This window comes from Seriola aureovittata, chromosome 1 (genome assembly GCF_021018895.1).
Source record: "Seriola aureovittata isolate HTS-2021-v1 ecotype China chromosome 1, ASM2101889v1, whole genome shotgun sequence".
Classification (NCBI taxonomy): domain Eukaryota; kingdom Metazoa; phylum Chordata; class Actinopteri; order Carangiformes; family Carangidae; genus Seriola; species Seriola aureovittata.
In genome coordinates this window covers 4,549,401-4,568,503 of record NC_079364.1, presented here as the reverse complement: position 1 = coordinate 4,568,503, position 19,103 = coordinate 4,549,401, and the positions used below count along the sequence as shown (strand labels likewise).

The 19,103-nt window shown below is 44.4% G+C and overlaps 1 protein-coding gene across 10 annotated transcripts in view; it reads left to right on the top strand.

The window, feature by feature from the left end:
- nav2a (neuron navigator 2a) overlaps positions 1–19,103 on the top strand; it is a 223,625-nt gene that overhangs the window by 142,881 nt on the left and 61,641 nt on the right. For 7 of the 10 annotated variants that reach the window (XM_056376044.1, XM_056376035.1, XM_056376026.1 and 4 more), the window contains 8 exons: positions 2,811–2,883; positions 3,678–3,921; positions 4,164–4,220; positions 6,981–7,114; positions 13,521–14,790; positions 16,537–16,646; positions 16,740–16,848; positions 17,935–18,372. In XM_056376044.1, coding sequence (XP_056232019.1) covers positions 2,811–2,883; positions 3,678–3,921; positions 4,164–4,220; positions 6,981–7,114; positions 13,521–14,790; positions 16,537–16,646; positions 16,740–16,848; positions 17,935–18,372 — 2,435 coding nt within the window. Of the gene's footprint in view, positions 1–2,810; positions 2,884–3,677; positions 3,922–4,163; positions 4,221–6,980; positions 7,115–9,351; positions 9,450–12,950; positions 13,008–13,520; positions 14,791–16,536; positions 16,647–16,739; positions 16,849–17,934; positions 18,373–19,103 lie in introns of those variants that run through there. The other 3 variants (XM_056376017.1, XM_056376063.1, XM_056376071.1) reach the window with 3 other exon arrangements.

Genomic DNA, 19,103 nt, shown 5'->3' with positions numbered 1-19,103 from the left:
ATGAAGCATATTTTCTTCGGGCTACTGCTATTTAAGCAACAACTATACCAGGGAATTTGGGGCAGTAGGGGAGGGGGGGGGGGTTTCAGTCACTCAGATGAAGTTTTAGGCCCGGGGTATTAAAGAAAGTCTCTGGGTATGTCAGTGGGCTGTTTCATAGAGGTTTATTTTTAAGGCGCTGTTGGTATCCAGAGAGGACCATAGTCTGCATTCCTCCTGTTCCCATGTTTTCTGCTGTATCACCTCCACCACCATGTGTCAGCCCCTCTAACAGCTGTTTTTGGGGTCAGAGGTCACGGAAGTGACAGCAGGGGCAGCACTGCTGTTTCGACTCAATCTGTGACCGGAAGACCATTGGCCGCTTCACACACTGAAGCGGCTCAGACAGGCATGTAGTTTAAACTGGGAGTCGATTCATGTAGTAAATTTATTGATAACAATATGGTCATGAAGGCAATGCAGGAAGAAGTAATCAAGCAAGTATTATGTCAATATAATAACTAATAGTTTGGTAGTTGCTGTAGTTAGTAACAGTCTGGTTTTGGGTGTCAGTAAATCTGGTAGTGATACAGTTATTATCTGGTGGTGGATGTAGCAAGTGAGAATCTGGTTAGTTGCACACAGTTATGAACATCACTAATATTAATATGGTAAAGGATGTAACTATTAATTTTAAGGTATTGAAGGAAGTAATAGCAGTACAGTAGTAGGTGTAATTAATAGTAATGTGGTGATGGTTTTAAGATTTAACTATAAATAAACTATAAATCTATGGTGTATAAACTGCTGGGGGGTGTAATTAACAGTGATACAGTAGTGGATGTAACTAAACTAATATGGTAGATGTTATAGTAATCTGATAGGAAATGTAACTAATAGCAATACAGCAGCGAACGTAAATAGTATTTAGTAACATCAGTAGAGGATGTTACATGGGCTTTGTTTATCTGAATGAATGGATTTAGTTGTACTCAAGCAGAATTACCTACAGTGTGTGCAGTCAGTAGACGTTGGCGTAGTTTAATAGAGGCAGATGTAAATGAGCTGCTACTTCAGCTTCTCACCTCACAGCCGGATACTTCCCAACAGGAGAAGCACAGAGGGAGCTGTAGGTCAGGCTATATTTAGTCGCTGCATATTAAGTGTAATCATGTCATTAATCTTACGAGAGCGGGACCCTCCCGGTTGTAGCCCGCAGCCGGCCTCGTTTACAAAGGACAGAGTTCATATGTATTTTAGTTTAGAAACCACACACAACTGTGAGGTATCACTGCTCTATATCTCTACTCCCTCTCCTGTGAGATTACATTTAACCCGTTATACTTTCAAAATGGGGTTGTTGTTGTGAGTGTATTGTTGCAGACTAGCCTCTGTGTGTTGTAAATCTTGTAATAAATGTCATACTAAAGACGATTTAGCACCTCTTTAACCTTTGTGCATACTGTAAAATGCTTTTAAATGCCTATTTCACAGTCGATTCTTTAGTTAATTGCCCTGCCTACAGTATCACCTCATACCCACCACTGTATGTAACATGAGAGACTAACGGCCGTGCCACATTGATATCTTTTGTGTTGTACCTGGTGTGTTTGCTCATTGAAAACAACAGTTGGTAAACTTTGATCGCACAATCATTCATCTGCAGTGACTCTGCTTGATGACTTGTTTTATGTGGTTTACTTTGTGATTACGTGGGCCAGCCAGCAGGCTCCGTGCATAATGGCTCACTCGGGCTCTGAACAAAGCCCGTCTGCCTATCAAATCCTCTCGCAGTCCAGTGACAGCTCAGCAGTCTGTTCAGGTTGCCAGGGCTGCTGTCATAGCAACTGAGTCGGTATAGATGGTTAACTTCCCTGTAGCTCTACTGACGAACATTGGTTTGAATCCTGTTTTGACTATGTCACCATGTGGTCATTAGTTACTTTCCGAGCTTTGCACAGCACGTTATGAACAGTCAGTCACATTAAAGCTTTCCTACAACTTTCCATCACTGGTGCTGTTGTTTTTCAGCTTGATGTCTCCAAACCTTTGTACAGATTTAAATGACATCAGGTGAAAACAAACAATATTAATTTGTTTTGTTATTTTTTGTTTTGTTTTCATTTCATTTCACATTTCCGTGTAATTGGTTGTAAGTGTAGCCCATTTGACATCTGTTTCAGGCAATTATGCAAGCGAGTTATAGGGTCGTCTTAAGTCTGACTCACTTGAAATTTGGCTTAAATCATCCTTGTACAAAGTTCAAATATTTCTGAACAAGATTCATATGTTCTCCAAAAATTATGACTCCCATCAGTCAATCAGTGTGATTGCCTGTTATGTGCATTGTGATGCAGATGTGCATCCAGATGCAGATTGTGAGGCCTTAGCAGACGTATGCTGGCAACTCTCTAAGATCTCAAACGTATGCTTACTGGCATGAAACAAGTATTTGCTGCCAAAGGAAATCTAATAAACATACACAGATTTAGTTTCCCATCATAGCAGCCCATCTTTCACTGCTCCAACATTATTGAATCAATGAATATTGAAGGATATACGATCTGTATCCCCCAACATTTCATTCTTGTCGGTGTTGATGTCCAGCACATCTTTTCTGAAATTTCTTACAGGTTAGTACATTCTGTGCTGCCAACTTCCCTTTCTAGATAGACCTGTAGAAGTTCACTTTCATTTTTGACATTATGCTCTGAGGAGAAGCGTGCAAAAGACAGACCAACACGCTTCCTCACATTATACAAATATGCAAATCTGAATGGAAATGTGCAGGATGTAGTGTCTTACAGCTGTGTCCGTGTCTCTCTGCCCAGATTGAGAACATTGATGCCTGCCTCAGTTTCCTGGCAGCCAAAGGAGTCAACATCCAGGGTCTGTCTGCAGAAGGTAAGCTGGACTCCTGCACTTCAGCTTTCACTGGAAAAAGGGCGGTAGACCGATACCCAGAAAAAAAAAAGATTCAGAGTGGCACTGTGTCACAGAGTCATTTATATTGGCAGACTCTCTCGTCAGGACACACTAGATTAATAACAGACAGTACGTGAAAACATGTTGACTTGCGAGGGACTGATTATATCATACATAGAGCTAATGTACCAGAAAATTAACAGTGCACAATTGTGTTTATTATTCACACAGGGAAACATAAAAACAATATTAGTAACTCTACTAATACTGATAGTGTTTTCATTGGGCAGAGCAGTGGATCGGTGAACAGTGATATCTCTGACAGAGAGAAAGACATGGGGTCAGTTCTCGGCTCTGTCAGACGAAGTATTTTCTTGTGACTTTCCTCTTGCAGTCCAGGATCATGTAATTCAGATGAACTGGAGAACTGAAGGCAGAAAGCAAATTGGATTGTATATGTGAATATGTGTTTTCATGCTGAAGTTGAATACTCACTGTTCACTTAACTGCGTCAATGCCAGATGAAGGAGCTAGTGAGTCAGGTAATGGCTTATGGAATGAGTCATTATCACAACAATATATCAATAAGACATGACAGCCAGTAAAAGAAAGTCCTGTCGCATGTTTAGCTTTAGTTTCTTAGCACAGATCAGTCCAGCAGCTGTCATTTAGTAATACTCTGTTCTGCTGTCATCTATCTCCCTTTTTTTCCTTTCTTCACATCATCTGTCTTTTCCTCTTTAATATCCCACATTGTCCTTTCTCCCTGACAGAGATTCGGAATGGTAATCTGAAAGCCATCCTCGGCCTCTTCTTCAGCTTGTCCCGCTACAAACAGCAGCAGCAGCAGGCCCAGCGGCAGAACTCCCAGCCCTCTCTCCCACCCACCGCCCAGTCCCAGAGCGCACACCCTCCCCTGAGCCAGCAGAGCAGCGCCCCGGCCCAGCTTAGCCACTCTCCGCATGGGACTCCTGCCCTTACAGCCCAGAAAGCAGCGCAGGCCGAGATGCAGTCCAGGTGAGGCTCGCGGTGCTCATTTATGAAAACCCTGCAAACTGGAAACACTAGGAATGTAACCTTGGAACTGGGTGAATGGGTTTGTCTCGGTATTCTTCACTTTCTTGCTGTTTCTGCTGTTCTAATCCATCATTTTGTCATCTCTATCTTCCTGTTCACACTTCCTGTCATTTATAACTGTAAACCTGATCTCTCCGTCTCTGTCCTCTTCCATATCCCTCTTCTCCTCTCTTCTCCTCTAGGGATGGGTCTCAGAGTAAACTACTCAAGTTTTCCCTTGGTCAGAAAAAGACCTCTAGGTCAGCTTCTTCTGCATTTCTGTTTTCTTGCTCCTCCCTCTCTCTCCTCCACCTCACCTCCTGTCCCGTCCCATTCCAGGAAATAGGAAGGTAGAAATTGCCCCTAATCAAGGATAACATTTCTTTTGTACTGTAAGGAGTCTCATGTTGTTTCTTTGTCTGTGATTAAGGGCAATCTCTACTACAAGCACTATCTAATATGCATGAGTGGTAGTGTTGAGCAGATAGGGACTAAAGCTCCTGGCTCCATTTTCGGACGGCCCTGTCTGTCTGGCAGTGCGCCTCATTTGGCAAGCCTGCTAAATGGGCTGTGAAAGACCTTTAGATAACCCTTAAGTAAGTGTGTGTACTCGTGTGTGTGTGTGTATGTGTGTGTGTGTGGGTTTGCTTGACAAGCACATCCCCCCCCATATAATGTGACATTAATAATTAACACAGGAGGGTTCAGTGGCTGGAATGCGTTTCTACAATATGACAATGTGCCGTTGAAATTTAGCTTCAGTCTGCGTTCGCTGTGATGCCCTCAAGTCTGTTTGCGTTTACGTTTTGCCTCTTCTTTAGCATGCAGTGTCAAATTCTGTGATGATGCACCTTGAAATTGGATTTAGGATGTGGTTTTGCATGCTGCCCATCCCAGATTCTGTTTGCATTGCACCTGCCCCCACACCAGCTGCTCTCTGAAACAATGCAATGGCCCCACCTTCTGGCCAGCATCTGTAACAACAAGAGGAAAACCCGCTCCCCTCAAACTACTGCTGAGTTTTCCTGTTCTGTTTTCTTTTAATTGCCCTTTTCCTTCAAACAGTTTATACGCTTCATCAAACTGAGCTGCATTTTAAATGTTCAGCATGTGACGGTAAATAACTTTTAATAAGAGGTGAAAGGTTTTAAGTGAAAAGCTGTTTCATGTGGAGTTAAGGTGAGATGAGAAATATTACCAATCTTCATTATTGTTTTCTCAACAAATGTATAAAATAAATTCTTTAAACAAGTAAATTCACCACAATATCTAAAATACATTGGAAGGGAGATGTCCCATATTCAGCTCACAGTGAGGGAGCAGCTCATTTCACATATGTTTCATCAAGGACACACAAGCCACTTATAGAACATAGACACTGAGCAATACAGTATGATATTTAATTGGCAGACATATTAGATATTTCAAATTGTTATGTTTGGTCTGTGTGTGTGTGTGGGTGTGTGTGTACGAGGAAACATGGGTGGAGATGAGTCTTAGACTGTAGTACCACCAGGAAACCCCCAGCCATGCAGGACACACTGTGCCGACGTTCTTCTAAATGTCAAATTGAACATTTGTTTCAGTAGCCTTACTGGCTCTGCCATAATTGAAAGTCAAATTAGCTTAGCTACTCTTGACTAAATAATATAGTAAAAACCTATTACCTTGCAGTGGCCAGATAAATAATGGTCAGTCAAAGTGAATGGCCTGCTGGAAATGAGAGTTTCTATAATGTATACGAGAGCTGAAAGGAAGAGCTGTAATCTGCTTATCAGCATCCGCCTCGCAGTCCCAGGACGATGATGATGTCGCCGCTGGTGAATTAGCATTTCATTAGCAGCCTCTGTGCCACGGCCCGGTTAGATTACAGCCCGGTTCACAGACCTCACCAAAGATCGATTTACAATACGGAATAAAGGTGTCATAAATTTCACCAAGGCTTATCCACAGCCGCTGTATCCTGTCTAAACCATGCAGAGAAATAAAGGAGCAGGATGTGTAATCTGAGGCTGCTGAGCTCACAGCTCTCCCGGGACCTGGATCCTGTCAGACTGTCTAGCCCGCTCACATACATCCATGCTGCTGTGAGCTCATCTGTCTCCATTAGATTACTCTGGGTGTACATGGGCAGGCAGAACTGGAGCAAACAATAGCTGAGTTTGCGTTTATTAAACTGTGAGCGGCTTCCCATCCGAGCCACAGGCTGAAGATTAACCAGATGTAAACATTTGTCTTGGGAGCGTTCACTGTTACCAAAAAGAGTCTAAAATAGTAGGCAGCTGTGACTGTGTGGTTAGTGCAGTCATCAGTTCGAGGTAGACTCGACCTTGCAGTCAAACCAGAGGGCAAGAGGAGAACTATAGGAAATCAATAGTGGGTCAAAAAAATTTGTATTCAGTAACAGCCTGGATGTTGAAGTGCATCAGTTTTCTTAGGCGTCGACACACCATGACATCAAGGTCACAAACTGAAAAATCACAACGTGGCAAACAAAGCCAGATTGATACCTGCCTGAAACATGTGATGTGATAGTAATTAGCATTGTGTTTTACAGTTGGCAGCACATTTGGCCGAGCAGGAACACAAGGAACACCCTTGTGCTGCCCTTTGTGTTGTTGTGCAAGATGCTCTACAAGTGCCGCTTACCTTTCCAGTGTGTTCGGCCTGTTAACATTAAATGCATCTTAAAGCTGTGCCTGCATGGCCCCTGTGCTCTCAGTCCTACTTAACCGATACCTTCCTGTTTGAGTTGAGAAGCTGTAGAGTAGATGTGTGTTTCCCAGCAGAAAGTGAACGTGGTGTGTTTGTTTCCATGTAAGACAAAGGCTGTGTAACACAGATGTTCTTCCCTAATCTCATCACCTCCACACACTAATTAACAAACTAAATGTTTTGGCCTGTTTACGCCCCCTCTCTTTCTTTCTTTCTGTCTGTCTTTCTCTCTGTCTTCCTTCTTGCCTCTCTCTCTCTCTGTCTCTCTGTCTCTCTCTCTGTCTCTCTCTGTCTCTCTCCATCAGACTTCCCGGCCCCACAGCGAGGGTGTCCACCGCCGGCGGTGACATCCCTCCAAGAGGCTCGGTCAGTGCTGCTGGGAACAGACGCAGCCAGGGCTTCAGTGACAAGACCAAAGCCAACTCGCACCCAAACAAAGGTATAGGCCTCATGTACAACCACAAACACACACGCATACTGACACACTTAAATTTGCTCCGAGGTGGTTATTAATAAAACCGTCATAAGATCATAACACTGAAATATCATGAAGATCTTATAATAGTACTCGCTGGAGTGAGTGAAGTTACAAAACAGACTCTGCAGCTCTTAGAAATGTTCATGTTGCTGTGTTAAGGATCATTTAAAGTGAATTATGGATGAAAATGCAAGTTAGCTCCGTTGCTTTGAGACCAAGAGAAAGTATTAAACACCAGAAAATAATGCATAACCCTCAGCATGCACCGCTGTACTGAATAATGAAGAATACACGAGCATAAAATCAAGGTGCTTTCAGTAAATATTTGCTTATTGGCTTTAATGTTCAGCTCAGTTAATTCTGAACATAAAGTGAGGCTTTATATTTTACAGCACTAGGACAGAGTCTTAACCTTTCTATTACAACACATGCAACACATGCAACACATTTCTAACCTTTATGATTCAGTGTTTCTTACCAGAACGGAGTCACAGCCGATTTCTCTGCACAGATTTTTTTATGCATAGTGGTTTCTACCTTTGACTTTTAACCAAAGAACCAGATGTTGTCTAACACAGCTGTTCATCTTTTGTGCTGATGAACCAGGAGAGGTTCATTCCCATCCAAATCCATGCAGTGCTTTAACTGTCAGTCAACTAACATTGTCTGTACAGAAAATGAACAGGACTTTTTTACTTCAGTCAGACACCTGCAATAACTCTTCTGACTTTGCTGCTCTGTTAACGTTAAATGGATACACGCAACGACTTTATCTGAAGATATATCGTTTAAATTTAGTGGTTTACTCTCACATGCTGTTTGAGAATAGACCTGTTTGTCGTCATATGTTTGTATTCGAGTCAGAGCTCCACTTTCAAACTTCTCTGACCCAGTTTAATTCATTGTACTCGGTGTTACCGCTCTGCAGCATACACACCGAGTGTGTTTGGCAGTATATTTAGTTAAACCAGTGTTGAAATAGCCTCTGTCACCGCTCAGTGAGCCAAGGCTTTATATAGACTGTGTTAGTGTTCACAGTCTAAACTCATTACCCAGCTTTAGACAGAGAATTCTGACCGCCCAGAGAGAGACGGGCCGAACGAGTGAGACATAGAGAGAGAGAGAGAGAGAGGGAGAGAGAGAGAGAGAGAGAGAGAGTCTGTTGTGTTGTGTTTAAACGGTGACAAATTAACTGGGAACAACATAGTAAGACGCACTGTGGGGCGTTTATTCCGATGTGCAGCTCAAGTGGAGATGGAGCAAGTGGGCAGATGTATACCTGCGGACGTGTGTGTTCATGAGCACATGTGTGAAAGGAATTAACACATCTGATGGAAGAGAATGGCCTTGAAATTTCATGCTCCTCATCATGCTCAGTGTTAGTGTTAGTTATAGGAGTGGTGGTTGTAGTAATAGAAGTGGTGGTCATAAAGGAAGAGTTTAACATTATGGGAAATACCCTTATTCACTTTCTATATGTTAAATATGAAGCTACAATTATCCACCTATTAGCTAAGCTGAGCATTAAAAGTGGAAACAAGGTAAAACAGCTAACAGTAAGAAAATTCACTTACCAGCAGCTAAAGCTGATTAATTAACACATTATATCCTGTTTGTTGAATCCATAAAAAAGTGTAAAAACAAAAAGTTGTGGTTTTACTGGTGGGTTATGTGCCATACAACCAGTGTAGAGACTCAGAGTTAAGCTAATTGGCTGCTAGTCGTAGGTTCATACTTATCGGTCACATCGATCTAACTCTGGGATCAACATTCAATATGTTTCCTAAAAAAGTTTAACTATTCCTGTCAAGCTCAAATTGGTTGTAGTAATAGAAGTGGTAGCAGTAGCAGCAGCATAAATGGTTAGTTCAGCTTATTACCAGATGAGTGTTTTCACTTTGCTCTGGGACAAAAGCCCACGCAGACCAGCATTAAGCAGGTAAAGTAAAAGTCTGATGAGGAACCAACTTTAAAACAGTAATGAAGTTAACTTACCCTCACAGCTTGTAGGTGATTAGATGTTTGTGTGTTGGGGAGCAGCAGGCCATATGATTGGCAGCAGATAGGATGAGAATCACTGGTCGGACCCCCCCCCCCCCCCCCCCCCCACATCGTGCCCTGTTGTTGACATACAGCCAAGTCCCTCCTCTCCTGCCATAGCACCGCACTACCCTCCACCTCCTGCACTCTCTGGACGGCTGGCAATGGTTTGGGACTCTTCCCTCCTCTCCTGTCCATCTCCTCCTCTCCTCTCCTTCTCTCTCTGTTCCTCCTGGACATCTGCAGCACCCATGAGGTTTGTCCCCTTGCAATTGTAGATCACCCGGAGCGAGGACATCATCAAGGTCATAGTTTCAGATGAGTAACTTGAGCTTTGCATTGAACATATGAAAATACTGAGGCAGATTTAGTCAGTTTTACTGTTTTGTCATTGTTGCTGCTGCTTATAGAAGATGCATTTTTGATCCTGTAGAAAGAGAGGGGGGGGGGGGGTGTAAGTTGTGCTGAAGTTTACCTTTTTTGTAAAGAATTAGATTTTTAAAAGAAAAGGGATTGTGGGGATATTGGCCAAGAATTTAACCAACTTCTTGCACTGATTCAGAATTTCCTTTTGTTACCACGGTGTCATTAAAGATCCGACAGTCTTGTTGGGACTTATTATTTTCCCCTCACTCTGCTTGTCGTGAGACGGTGTTGCTGCAGGTTGAGATGGTTCGAGAGACACCTGCAGCTCCTATTGTGGTGGCCAGATCTGCTCTGTGTCAATGGCTGTGACACCAGAATGGAATCACGTTACTGCACGCCTGTACAGTAACGACACAGACCTGAATCTTCTCCTCAGCTCTGTGTTAACAAAAGGTGACAGCGTCTAGGTGTCCACCAAGTGACACAGAGCAGAGAGACAGAGAGAGCAGGGGGAACCTGTGCTTGTGTGTTTGTGGACATGTTACTCTGTTACCCATGTATTTCTGTGTGTGTGTGTGTGTGTGTGTGTGTGTGTGTGTGCATTTCTATGCCGGTGCCCTCGCTGAATGAATAGCCTTCTGATGAGCTGTAGCGTCACTGTTTGAGTGTATTCATGTGGAGAAACTTTAAAAAGTTTCAGTCTCCACACAAAAGCCGGCTGTCCCTCTCACTTTTTGGAGCACAATGACTGAGGAGAGAGCGAGAGAGACGGAGAGAGCAGGCTTCTGAAATCAGAACATGATGACTAAGCAAAGACCTGCAGCCTCAAACTGTGTGCCAGTCTGACATAATTGGTACAGATTTAACAGATTCAATTATCTGTAAATGAAATAAATCTTATCAGGGAGAACTGTTCCCTCTGCGGCAGATATGAATATACCATGGATGTTTTCAGTGCTGCTAAATGTGAGTGACTTGTATGTGAGGGCATTTTCAGGTCAGCAATTTGGTTGCTAACTGACTTGAGAAGCTCGGTGTCTTGTGACCAGTGCGACCATGAGAGTAGTTGGAGGTTCTTGTGATGTCTAAACAGTGTCAGCCGACGCTACGTCTAATGCATTTACTGCATGTTTCTATGCGCAAGTGTGCTCACACAGGTCTCCACACCCAGCAAATATATAGGGAGTTCAGTGTTTGAAGTGGCCGAGCAGAACAAACATCCTCCTTTCTCCTAAATTCGACATGCACCCACAGACATGTACACACACACACACACACACACACACACACACACACACACACACACACACACACACACACACACACACACATGCACGCACACACACATACACAGAGAGAGAGAAGAGTGTTGACACTTGTGTTAAATTACATGGTTTTCCTCAGTTGTAGACAGGCATTAACACACAGAAACATACACACAGGCACATGAGTGTGACAATCCGTGACCGGAGCTTTGAGTCCACTTGGGCTGATTTCCTAAAATGCCTTGATGTTATCAGGACTCTCTGAGAGGAGCAGGCAGCGGGACAGAGGCTCAGACAGCTTTTTTATGGCAGACATGAAGTAAAAGGGAGGCCTGTGAGTCTTTTCCCTTTGGGTTCTCCTTCTACTGCTCTTTATTTTAATCTCCAATGACCGCAGTAATTAAGCGGTTTAGTTGTAAATACGAAAATTCTTTCAACATGTTTCCTCAAGCTCGACCAGCGCAGCAAACAAGGGGCAATGAGCGGTTTAATTCCAGGATTTGGCCCAAGGCTGAACAGGGTCATTAGGTCAGTGACCCATTCTCAGGGCATGTTCAGACAATTATTTGTTTATTTTTGAAGGAGAAGTGCTTCCGCAAGTGAATTTTGTGCTGATAATCAAAAGCTGGCTTCTCGTAGTGCAGAGAGACAAAGCTGGATTCATCGTGTGATTATTTATGATCAGAATATTAACAAGTAATTTGTCCACCAGGTTTTTATTCAGTTGACATTGTGGTTGTTGTTGTGTAGCATCAAAATGTATTTTTTCCTCTTTAACATGGGAACTTTTCTCAGCCTTGAGAAAGCTGTCTGCTGCGTCACATGCAGGTTGTTTTTCCAAAATGAAATCTTCACTCCACCCTGTGGCCACTTCATTAAATGTACAAATGAAAGGTTCAGTGTTAAAGCAGCAGAAAAGCGTGAACGCAGCTTTAACCAGTTTTATTTTGTGGTACATTTATGTTTTCAAGGCGTTGAACCTTCTCTCTGAGTTTTTTGCTGAGTCAAGTTTATGATGCAACAGTTTCCTAGTCCGTCACTTCTGACCCAATACGTTGAAGATTGACCACTTTCCTTCACCCTTGACAACCTAACTGGAGCGTGTCATTCCCGGTCACTGGGTCCAGTCATGACAACGGCCGGCTGTCCATGTGTCCAGGGCCTCCCCGTGTCCTGCCTTACCTCTTCTGTTCCTTTCTGACCTGAAATCCAAGCTGACCCCGTTCACGGGCAGCACAGACCATCCTGCTGGCCCACATCAAAGCCTCACTCATCCCAAACCTGCAGCGCCAGTCCCCCTCATTCTCTCTGCCTGCTCCATAATCACAGCAGGTCCCCCTCTCATTCAACCGCCTCCAATAGGAAGCCGGCTATTAGCAACCTGACCCACTTTTCCGATTGCTAACTGCTAGCACGGCTAATTGGGCCCTAATCACTTCCTAATGGCTGCATTGTTTCAGGCTGCTCTCACTAAATGCTAAACAGGGAGAGAAATGAGAGGCGGCGAGCGGGTGCCTATTTCCAATTAGAGCATGAAAGCTGCTATAAAAAATGAAATAAAGTGGAGAGCCAGATGATAAAAGGGGGTAAACAGGCTGAGTGTTTAATATTCCATGTAAATGCTGACTTAATTAGACAATATGAATAACATATAAATATGGATTGAATATAGCTGGTGTGAATTAAAGCACTGTTTGAGTAATATGATCATTTTCCTGTGGACATATGACAGAGAATGACTCAACATGCACCATCTTGTGTCATTTTCATATGTAGTTTAGCTTCAAACCTTCTTTTTCCACTACAGATCAGATCATTTTCTCATTTCTTGTTTTCTCTCTTTATGCAAATGTCAGCTACCTGCCAAACAAGACACTGTCACTTCTTGAGGTCTAAGGTGACTTCAGTTGCATGGGAAGGCACAACACTGCAGCAACAGTGACTTAGGGTGCATTGCAACACAACTGTTATGATTCATTCCACCCAGCGCTCCTTGCCCAGCCCCTCTCTCACTGGCCGTTGGTGTTTGAATATTCAAATGTTACTGGTCTGAGCTCTGTGCTGCTGGTGGCCGCACTCTGCACACAGACTGACAACCTCAGCAGCCCTCAGGACACTCTAGTTTTCATAGTAGTAAGGCAGTGACTTACTCCAGGACTCTTCTCTTGCTCATTCAGTCTGTGGTAAGTTTGTTTGTTGAGCTGCTGCTCTATGTTTTTAATCCTGTTCATGAATCTAATTTATGAGGGACTGAGCACTTGTAACCAGATGTAACCAGACAGTGTTTCTTTGTGAAGCAGAGGGATGCTGACCAAAAGCAGCCCATATAAGTCCAAGCCTTATAAGTGCAGCAGCACTGCTTCTTGACTCGGCCTGCTTGGCAAGACTTTAAAGCACTTGAGCCTGCTCCTCATTGTTTTTATAAACAGCTTGTGATGGGCTCCTCTCATTGTTAGTGCTGAGGGGTTTTTAACCGTTTTGGTGGCTAGCCTGAAGGAAAGTAATGGCACGTTTGGCTGCATCAACACAGGCCACCTCCAGGCCCTTATAAGGTGACTTTGTGTGGGGTCAAAGAAGACTCACCCTCAGCATCTGGTTTCTCTTCTGCCCTCTAGATCCTCCCTCCACTCGACTTTTCCTCCTCATCTGCCCCTTCATATCTCACTGTCTAATAAAATGTCTCTGTTCTGGTGCAGATTCCTCAGAGGGCACGACCTCACAGCCGTCGGTGATGACTGAGCATGCTCCGTCATCTGCGGTGACCGTCAGCTCCTCCACCAGCATCCCTGCTGCTACCTCCGCCCTGCTTCCTCCCTCATCTTCTTCGTCATCCTCGTCCTCCTCTTCCACAGCCATCCCCCAGCCAAACAGCAACGGCAAGCCGTGGAGGAGCAAGTCCATGAGCTCCAAGCACACTTCCTCTCCCTCTCCCTCCTCCACCAGCACCTCCTCATCTGCCATGCAGTCCGTCAAGCAGGAGAAAGACGCCTCCTGTAAAGCAGCTCCAGCAACTGAAGCTCCTTCTAAGGCCGTCACTCAGAAGTCAATGTTGGAGAAGCTTAAGCTCTTCAACAGCAAAGGAGGCTCAAAATCGTCCGCCTCCTCCTCGTCCAATGGAGTAGGGGCCCAGACTGACAACGCTGCCCCAGCCAGACACCTCGGAGCGGGACAGGTGGAGAAAGCCGAGACCGGCTCCAACACCGACTTCCCCGAGGAAGATGATGGTAACGTCCGCCCGGGAATGAACGGGACCAGCAATGGTACGCCCTCTGGAGCAGCACCCTCAACAGGTACTACTGTCTCCACCACTGCCAGCAGCCCCAAAATCGCCCTGAGGGGCATTGCCCAGCGCACTTTTAGCAGAGCTTTGACTGCCAAGAAGAGCTCAGTCAAGGGCCCCGAGAAAGACAAGGACAAGGAAAGGGGGAAGGAGAAGGAGAAAGAAAAGGACAAAGGGAAGGAAGTGGGGAAACGCACCTCGGTCCCCGACAGAACAGAGCTCAGGGGGGAGGAGCCTAAGGAGGAAGTATCACCTGTTGCTGTAGACACAGACAGCTCGAACAAAAGGACCTCTAAAATCGCCAGCTTCATTCCCAAGGGGGGTAAAATGGCCAAAAAAGAGAGTTCCACCCCTGCACACAGCGGAATACCAAAGCCAGGAGGCAAAGCCCCGGGAGTCGGGGGGAAGGCCTCCTCAGTGAAGGAGGCGGGGGAGAGGCCTCGGAGCATGCGGTTAGGAGGGGGTCTGTCCATGCACCGCGGCGCCATGGACAGAGACAGGGACAGCAGACACTCCAGCTCTACCTCCAGCCTGGCCTCCACAGAGGGAAAGAGCAGCACCGCCCCTGTGGCAGGAGGAGGCACTACACAGAGCACAGCCAGCAACACGGTCAGCGTGCAGCTACCTCAGACGCAACAGCACCATAGCCACCCCAACATGGCCACCGTCGCACCTTTCATGTACAGGTGAGAACACACACTCTGACACGTTCAATATTTAACTGTGCAGCACTGATTTTATCTTTATTTATGTCAAGTCAAGTATACAGCTTCAGTTTCAACTTCATAGATCCATTAATTTACAATTCATACTCAAAAATAATATACATATAAATATTTAAAATACAAGCCAAGACAACAGAAGCTAAAAATACAAAAACTTCTACAGCTCCATAAATTGGGAAGATGAAGATGCAGATCAGATAGAGAAACTAAAAAATATAAAGGAAGTACAAAATAAGATACAGCACAGGTTTGCATGTCTTTGTTTTGAGCTTCATGTACACTAGTGACTCCCTGAAGAAGGGAGAAGTGGGTGATCAGGAAGGTCAAAGGGGAACTCACATCAGAGTGTGTTTACAGGTCTTGGTATCACTCCTGCATATGTGGCTTCACAAAGTTCTGCATAGCATCTAATAAACTGTTTCAAGTGATGTCACTTAAATATCTTCAAGCTGAGCTCGCTGGCCACAAAACAGCAAGTGAGATTCTTCAAAAACTGATGAAACAAAGTCATAAACCATTGCATGTTGCATCATCTTCCTCATACGGCACATTTACCAGAATTGGTAAGATTGAATTCTTCGGTTACTACTACTGGAGTGTGTTTGTTCAGCCATGTACCTGTATCCGAGCTTTAAATAACTGCAGCCTGGTGTTTAACCCTGTATACAACGCTGGTGTTGCACAAGTCAAAGTTTATGAGAACCTTCGTTAAGTCTTCACATATATGACACTTTGTTTTCTGACGGTGTCCGAAACTGAAAATCGCCATCTGTGAACTGTTAACCAGGAATGTCACATCTGTGTTTGTGTGTTTATGTGTGTGTGTGTGTGTGTGTGTGTGTGTGTGTGTGTGTGTGTGTGTGTGTGTGTGTGTATTGTCAGCCTGAGTGTGCACAGTATCTGGGCAAATATGTGTGGATGCTGTGTGCCTCTGACCTCTGTCCTGGTCCCAGTGTGATAAGGAAGGAGGTCCTTCTGGTTCTCAATGAGTCCTTTCTAACAACCACTCATTAGCCTCCTGACACTTCCTGCGCCTCTGCCCCCCTCTCCCTCTGCACACTCTGGCCTGTGGCTAGCCACCCCACCTCCACAAAACGGCCCCATCCTCAGTGCTGAGGAACTTTCTCCTCTGCTGTATACATGTGACATACCATTACCAGCAGGTTTACACCACCTCCACCTGTCAGAAAGAGCAGGTTTGATCTTAAATAAAAGAAATTAGAAATGTACAACCAATATTTTCTCTCACCTGTCAGTGACAGTGAAAGAAAAACAAACTATTAAGTCAGTTAACCAGGAGTTTAGGTGCTGTCATTTATGCGGAGCAGTGTGTGGATTTGATTGGCTCATGCTCAGAGAGAGTGTGTACAGTAGTCAACAAGGACAAAGTCTGGGATCAGGCAAAGACCAAAGGCTGCATATAACCGAGGCATTCAAACGTCATCGTCTCAAAAAGCTACCAGCCGGCGCAGCGGCTGCACTGTATTGATTTTTATCCTTCAAAGATAAACTTTACTGGCATTTGGGGCTTAGCAGCCGTTCATTTTGGATCCTAGTCACAAGACTGAAGCCCAGCAGATTTAGTTCTTAATCAGGTTTATCCCTCTTTCGTGACAATTTGCTGAATATTAGGTTCCCACTAAATGCACCATAATTCAGAATCGATGATTTCGCCACTTTGATCCCTCGCGCAATTTGTTTCCCCAGATCCCAAACAGACGGCGAGGGAACAGCAAACACTGAGACCGGCTCAGGGGGAAGAGGTGGAGACGGTTCCTTCACCAAGACCAGCGAGCCCTCCATCGAGGACCTTTCAGGTGGGTGATCAGTCACAATATGGGATGTGTCTGTGCCTCATCACTCTGGTAAATCTGTCTGAGATTGTTTTTTTTTTTCATTGTCTCACTCAGGTGAAGACCCAGAGACGAGGAGGTTGCGAACTGTCAAAAACATAGCAGACCTGCGGCAAAACCTGGAGGAGACCATGTCCAGCCTGCGAGGAACTCAGGTCACACACAGGTAATTTAACAAGCCCGGAGAATTGTTTCGACTTCTTTATCATGTAGAAAAAGTCACGAATAGAATGTATTGATCCCATATTGTTTCATAAAATTAGAATAAAAAGTAAAAAAAAGTAATGTGCTATCATCTCAGGAAAAAAGTATGGATAAAAACAGAAGAAGCCATGTTATTCACTGCACACTGCAAGTGGGTAATTATATATAGAGAATTATTGGTAATTTATAAAGCTAGGTAAAAAAAAAAAAACTTTTAAAAGTGATTTTTCTTAAGCAACTGCTCACAAAGACGTGAACAAAACGCGTTCCAGTGGAAACAAAACTCTACTGTTTGGGGATCATCAAAGTGAAGCGCCTTACAATGGCTGCTACGGCTGAGTGGTAAACAGGCTAAATCAGGCTAACCGGTGGGGATTTGAGTCAGTGACTGAACTGCCTCATGGTCAGCAGACTGTGTCTGTTGAGGTTTACAGGTATTACCTCTTTTTCTTTCTTCTTGTCGCCGTCTCATCCTTCTTTTCAGGGACCTTTGACTTTGATCGCGGGGCATGTCTTTCATGTCGTCTTTGATTCAGGTTTTAGCTCTGATCACGTTCCCTCCTACAGAACCATGACCTCTGCTCCGGCCTCGCGTCTCAGCGCTGACCCAGCTGTCTGGATCGAGCTGAGGCCGTGTCTGGAAGTTATGCAGTTTGTTACGAGTAGTTTGGCAGTTTGTTTGCCTGCTCTATACTCTATGCTATGCTCCGTGCTATTGTGACAAATGTAAATAATCATTGGAGATGACTTTCTGTAACTATGAAACTACAGGCTGAGATTTAATAAAAAAAAGTCATTAAGCCATCTGTTGAAGTCATTAAATATTTCCTCAAGTGCCTCCTAGTCAGCTCAGCAGTGTCGTGGCTTTTTCTACAACTGCAAATGAAAAACTTCATCCTGTAGATGTAACTGTTGTCTCGTGTTTTTGAGTGATAGGTGGTTCCAGTCTTGTTTTTTTGGTAATAGGTCCGTCCTTTTGTTTACATGTGAATCAAAGACTGTGCCTTTAATCCCCCCTCCCTCCCTGTCTCTTCCTCTACCTGCTCAGCACCTTGGAAACCACCTTCGATGGTAGCGTCACCACAGACATCAGCAGTGGCGGCGGCTGCAGTGGCAGCAGCAGCGGCGGCGGCACCAACAACAGCAGCGGGAGTCGGAGCATCCTCAGCCTCACTTCTACCCGTCCCTCCCTGTCGTCATGGCGACTGGGCCAGTCTAGCCCTCGTCTGCAGGCGGGCGACGCCCCCTCTTTGGGGAACGGCTACAGTGGCCGGGTGGCCGGCGGCCAGGGAGGACGCTACCTGTACCCCGGGCACCTCCGGCGGCAGCTGGCTGGCAGGGGAGGAGCCCTCTGCAGCGTGGACCTCGGAGACAGAGCCGGGGAGGACATCGACCTGGACGGCATCGCCATGGAGGTCACCGGATACATGAGCGACGGAGACGTGCTGAGCAAGAACGCGTCGCGCACTGACGATGTCACCAGCGGGTAAGTGGATTACACTGATGGAAGATTGATGATGAAATTGCTGAAGCTGAAACAATTAATCAATGAGTCGACAGAAAATGAGTTGACATCAGTTTTGTTAATTTCTCAAACGTTTGCTGGTTCCAGCTTTTCTTCTTTTATCTCTGTGTTTTGTCAGTGTTGATAAAACACCTTTCACTTCTGGATTGTTGCTCAAACAAAACAAGCAATTTAAAGACGTCGTCCTGAGCTCTGGGGAAATTACACTGTTTTCTGACTTTATACAATAAACAATTAAAAAAAAAATTATCATTAGATTTATCGATAATAAAAAATTATGATTCCAAGATGATAACTGCAAATTGTTCTTCTGTAATTTGAGCTGTGTTGCATTTTATGGAGAGTTGCTAACTTGATCCACAGTGTCAGAATAAGTGAGTTAACACAGCAGCTGATTCTGTATTCAGTCATCAGAAATCTGCAAAGTGACATTCATATTTATGTGATGACTTTATATTTGTAATTTTGGCCAGTAAAAATTATTATTGGTAGATAATTAATGAATTTTGACAACCTTGATTGGCGAGCCAAGACGGGTATTTCAGACACTGCTTATACTGAAAGCCTTATTTATATAAAAAGATATGCAACATATACTTTGATATAATTAAATACAATTAGAGAGAGTAGATAAAAAGGATAAAAAAGACAATAAAACTATGAGAAAACATCAGTTCTTTTTTAAGTATGAT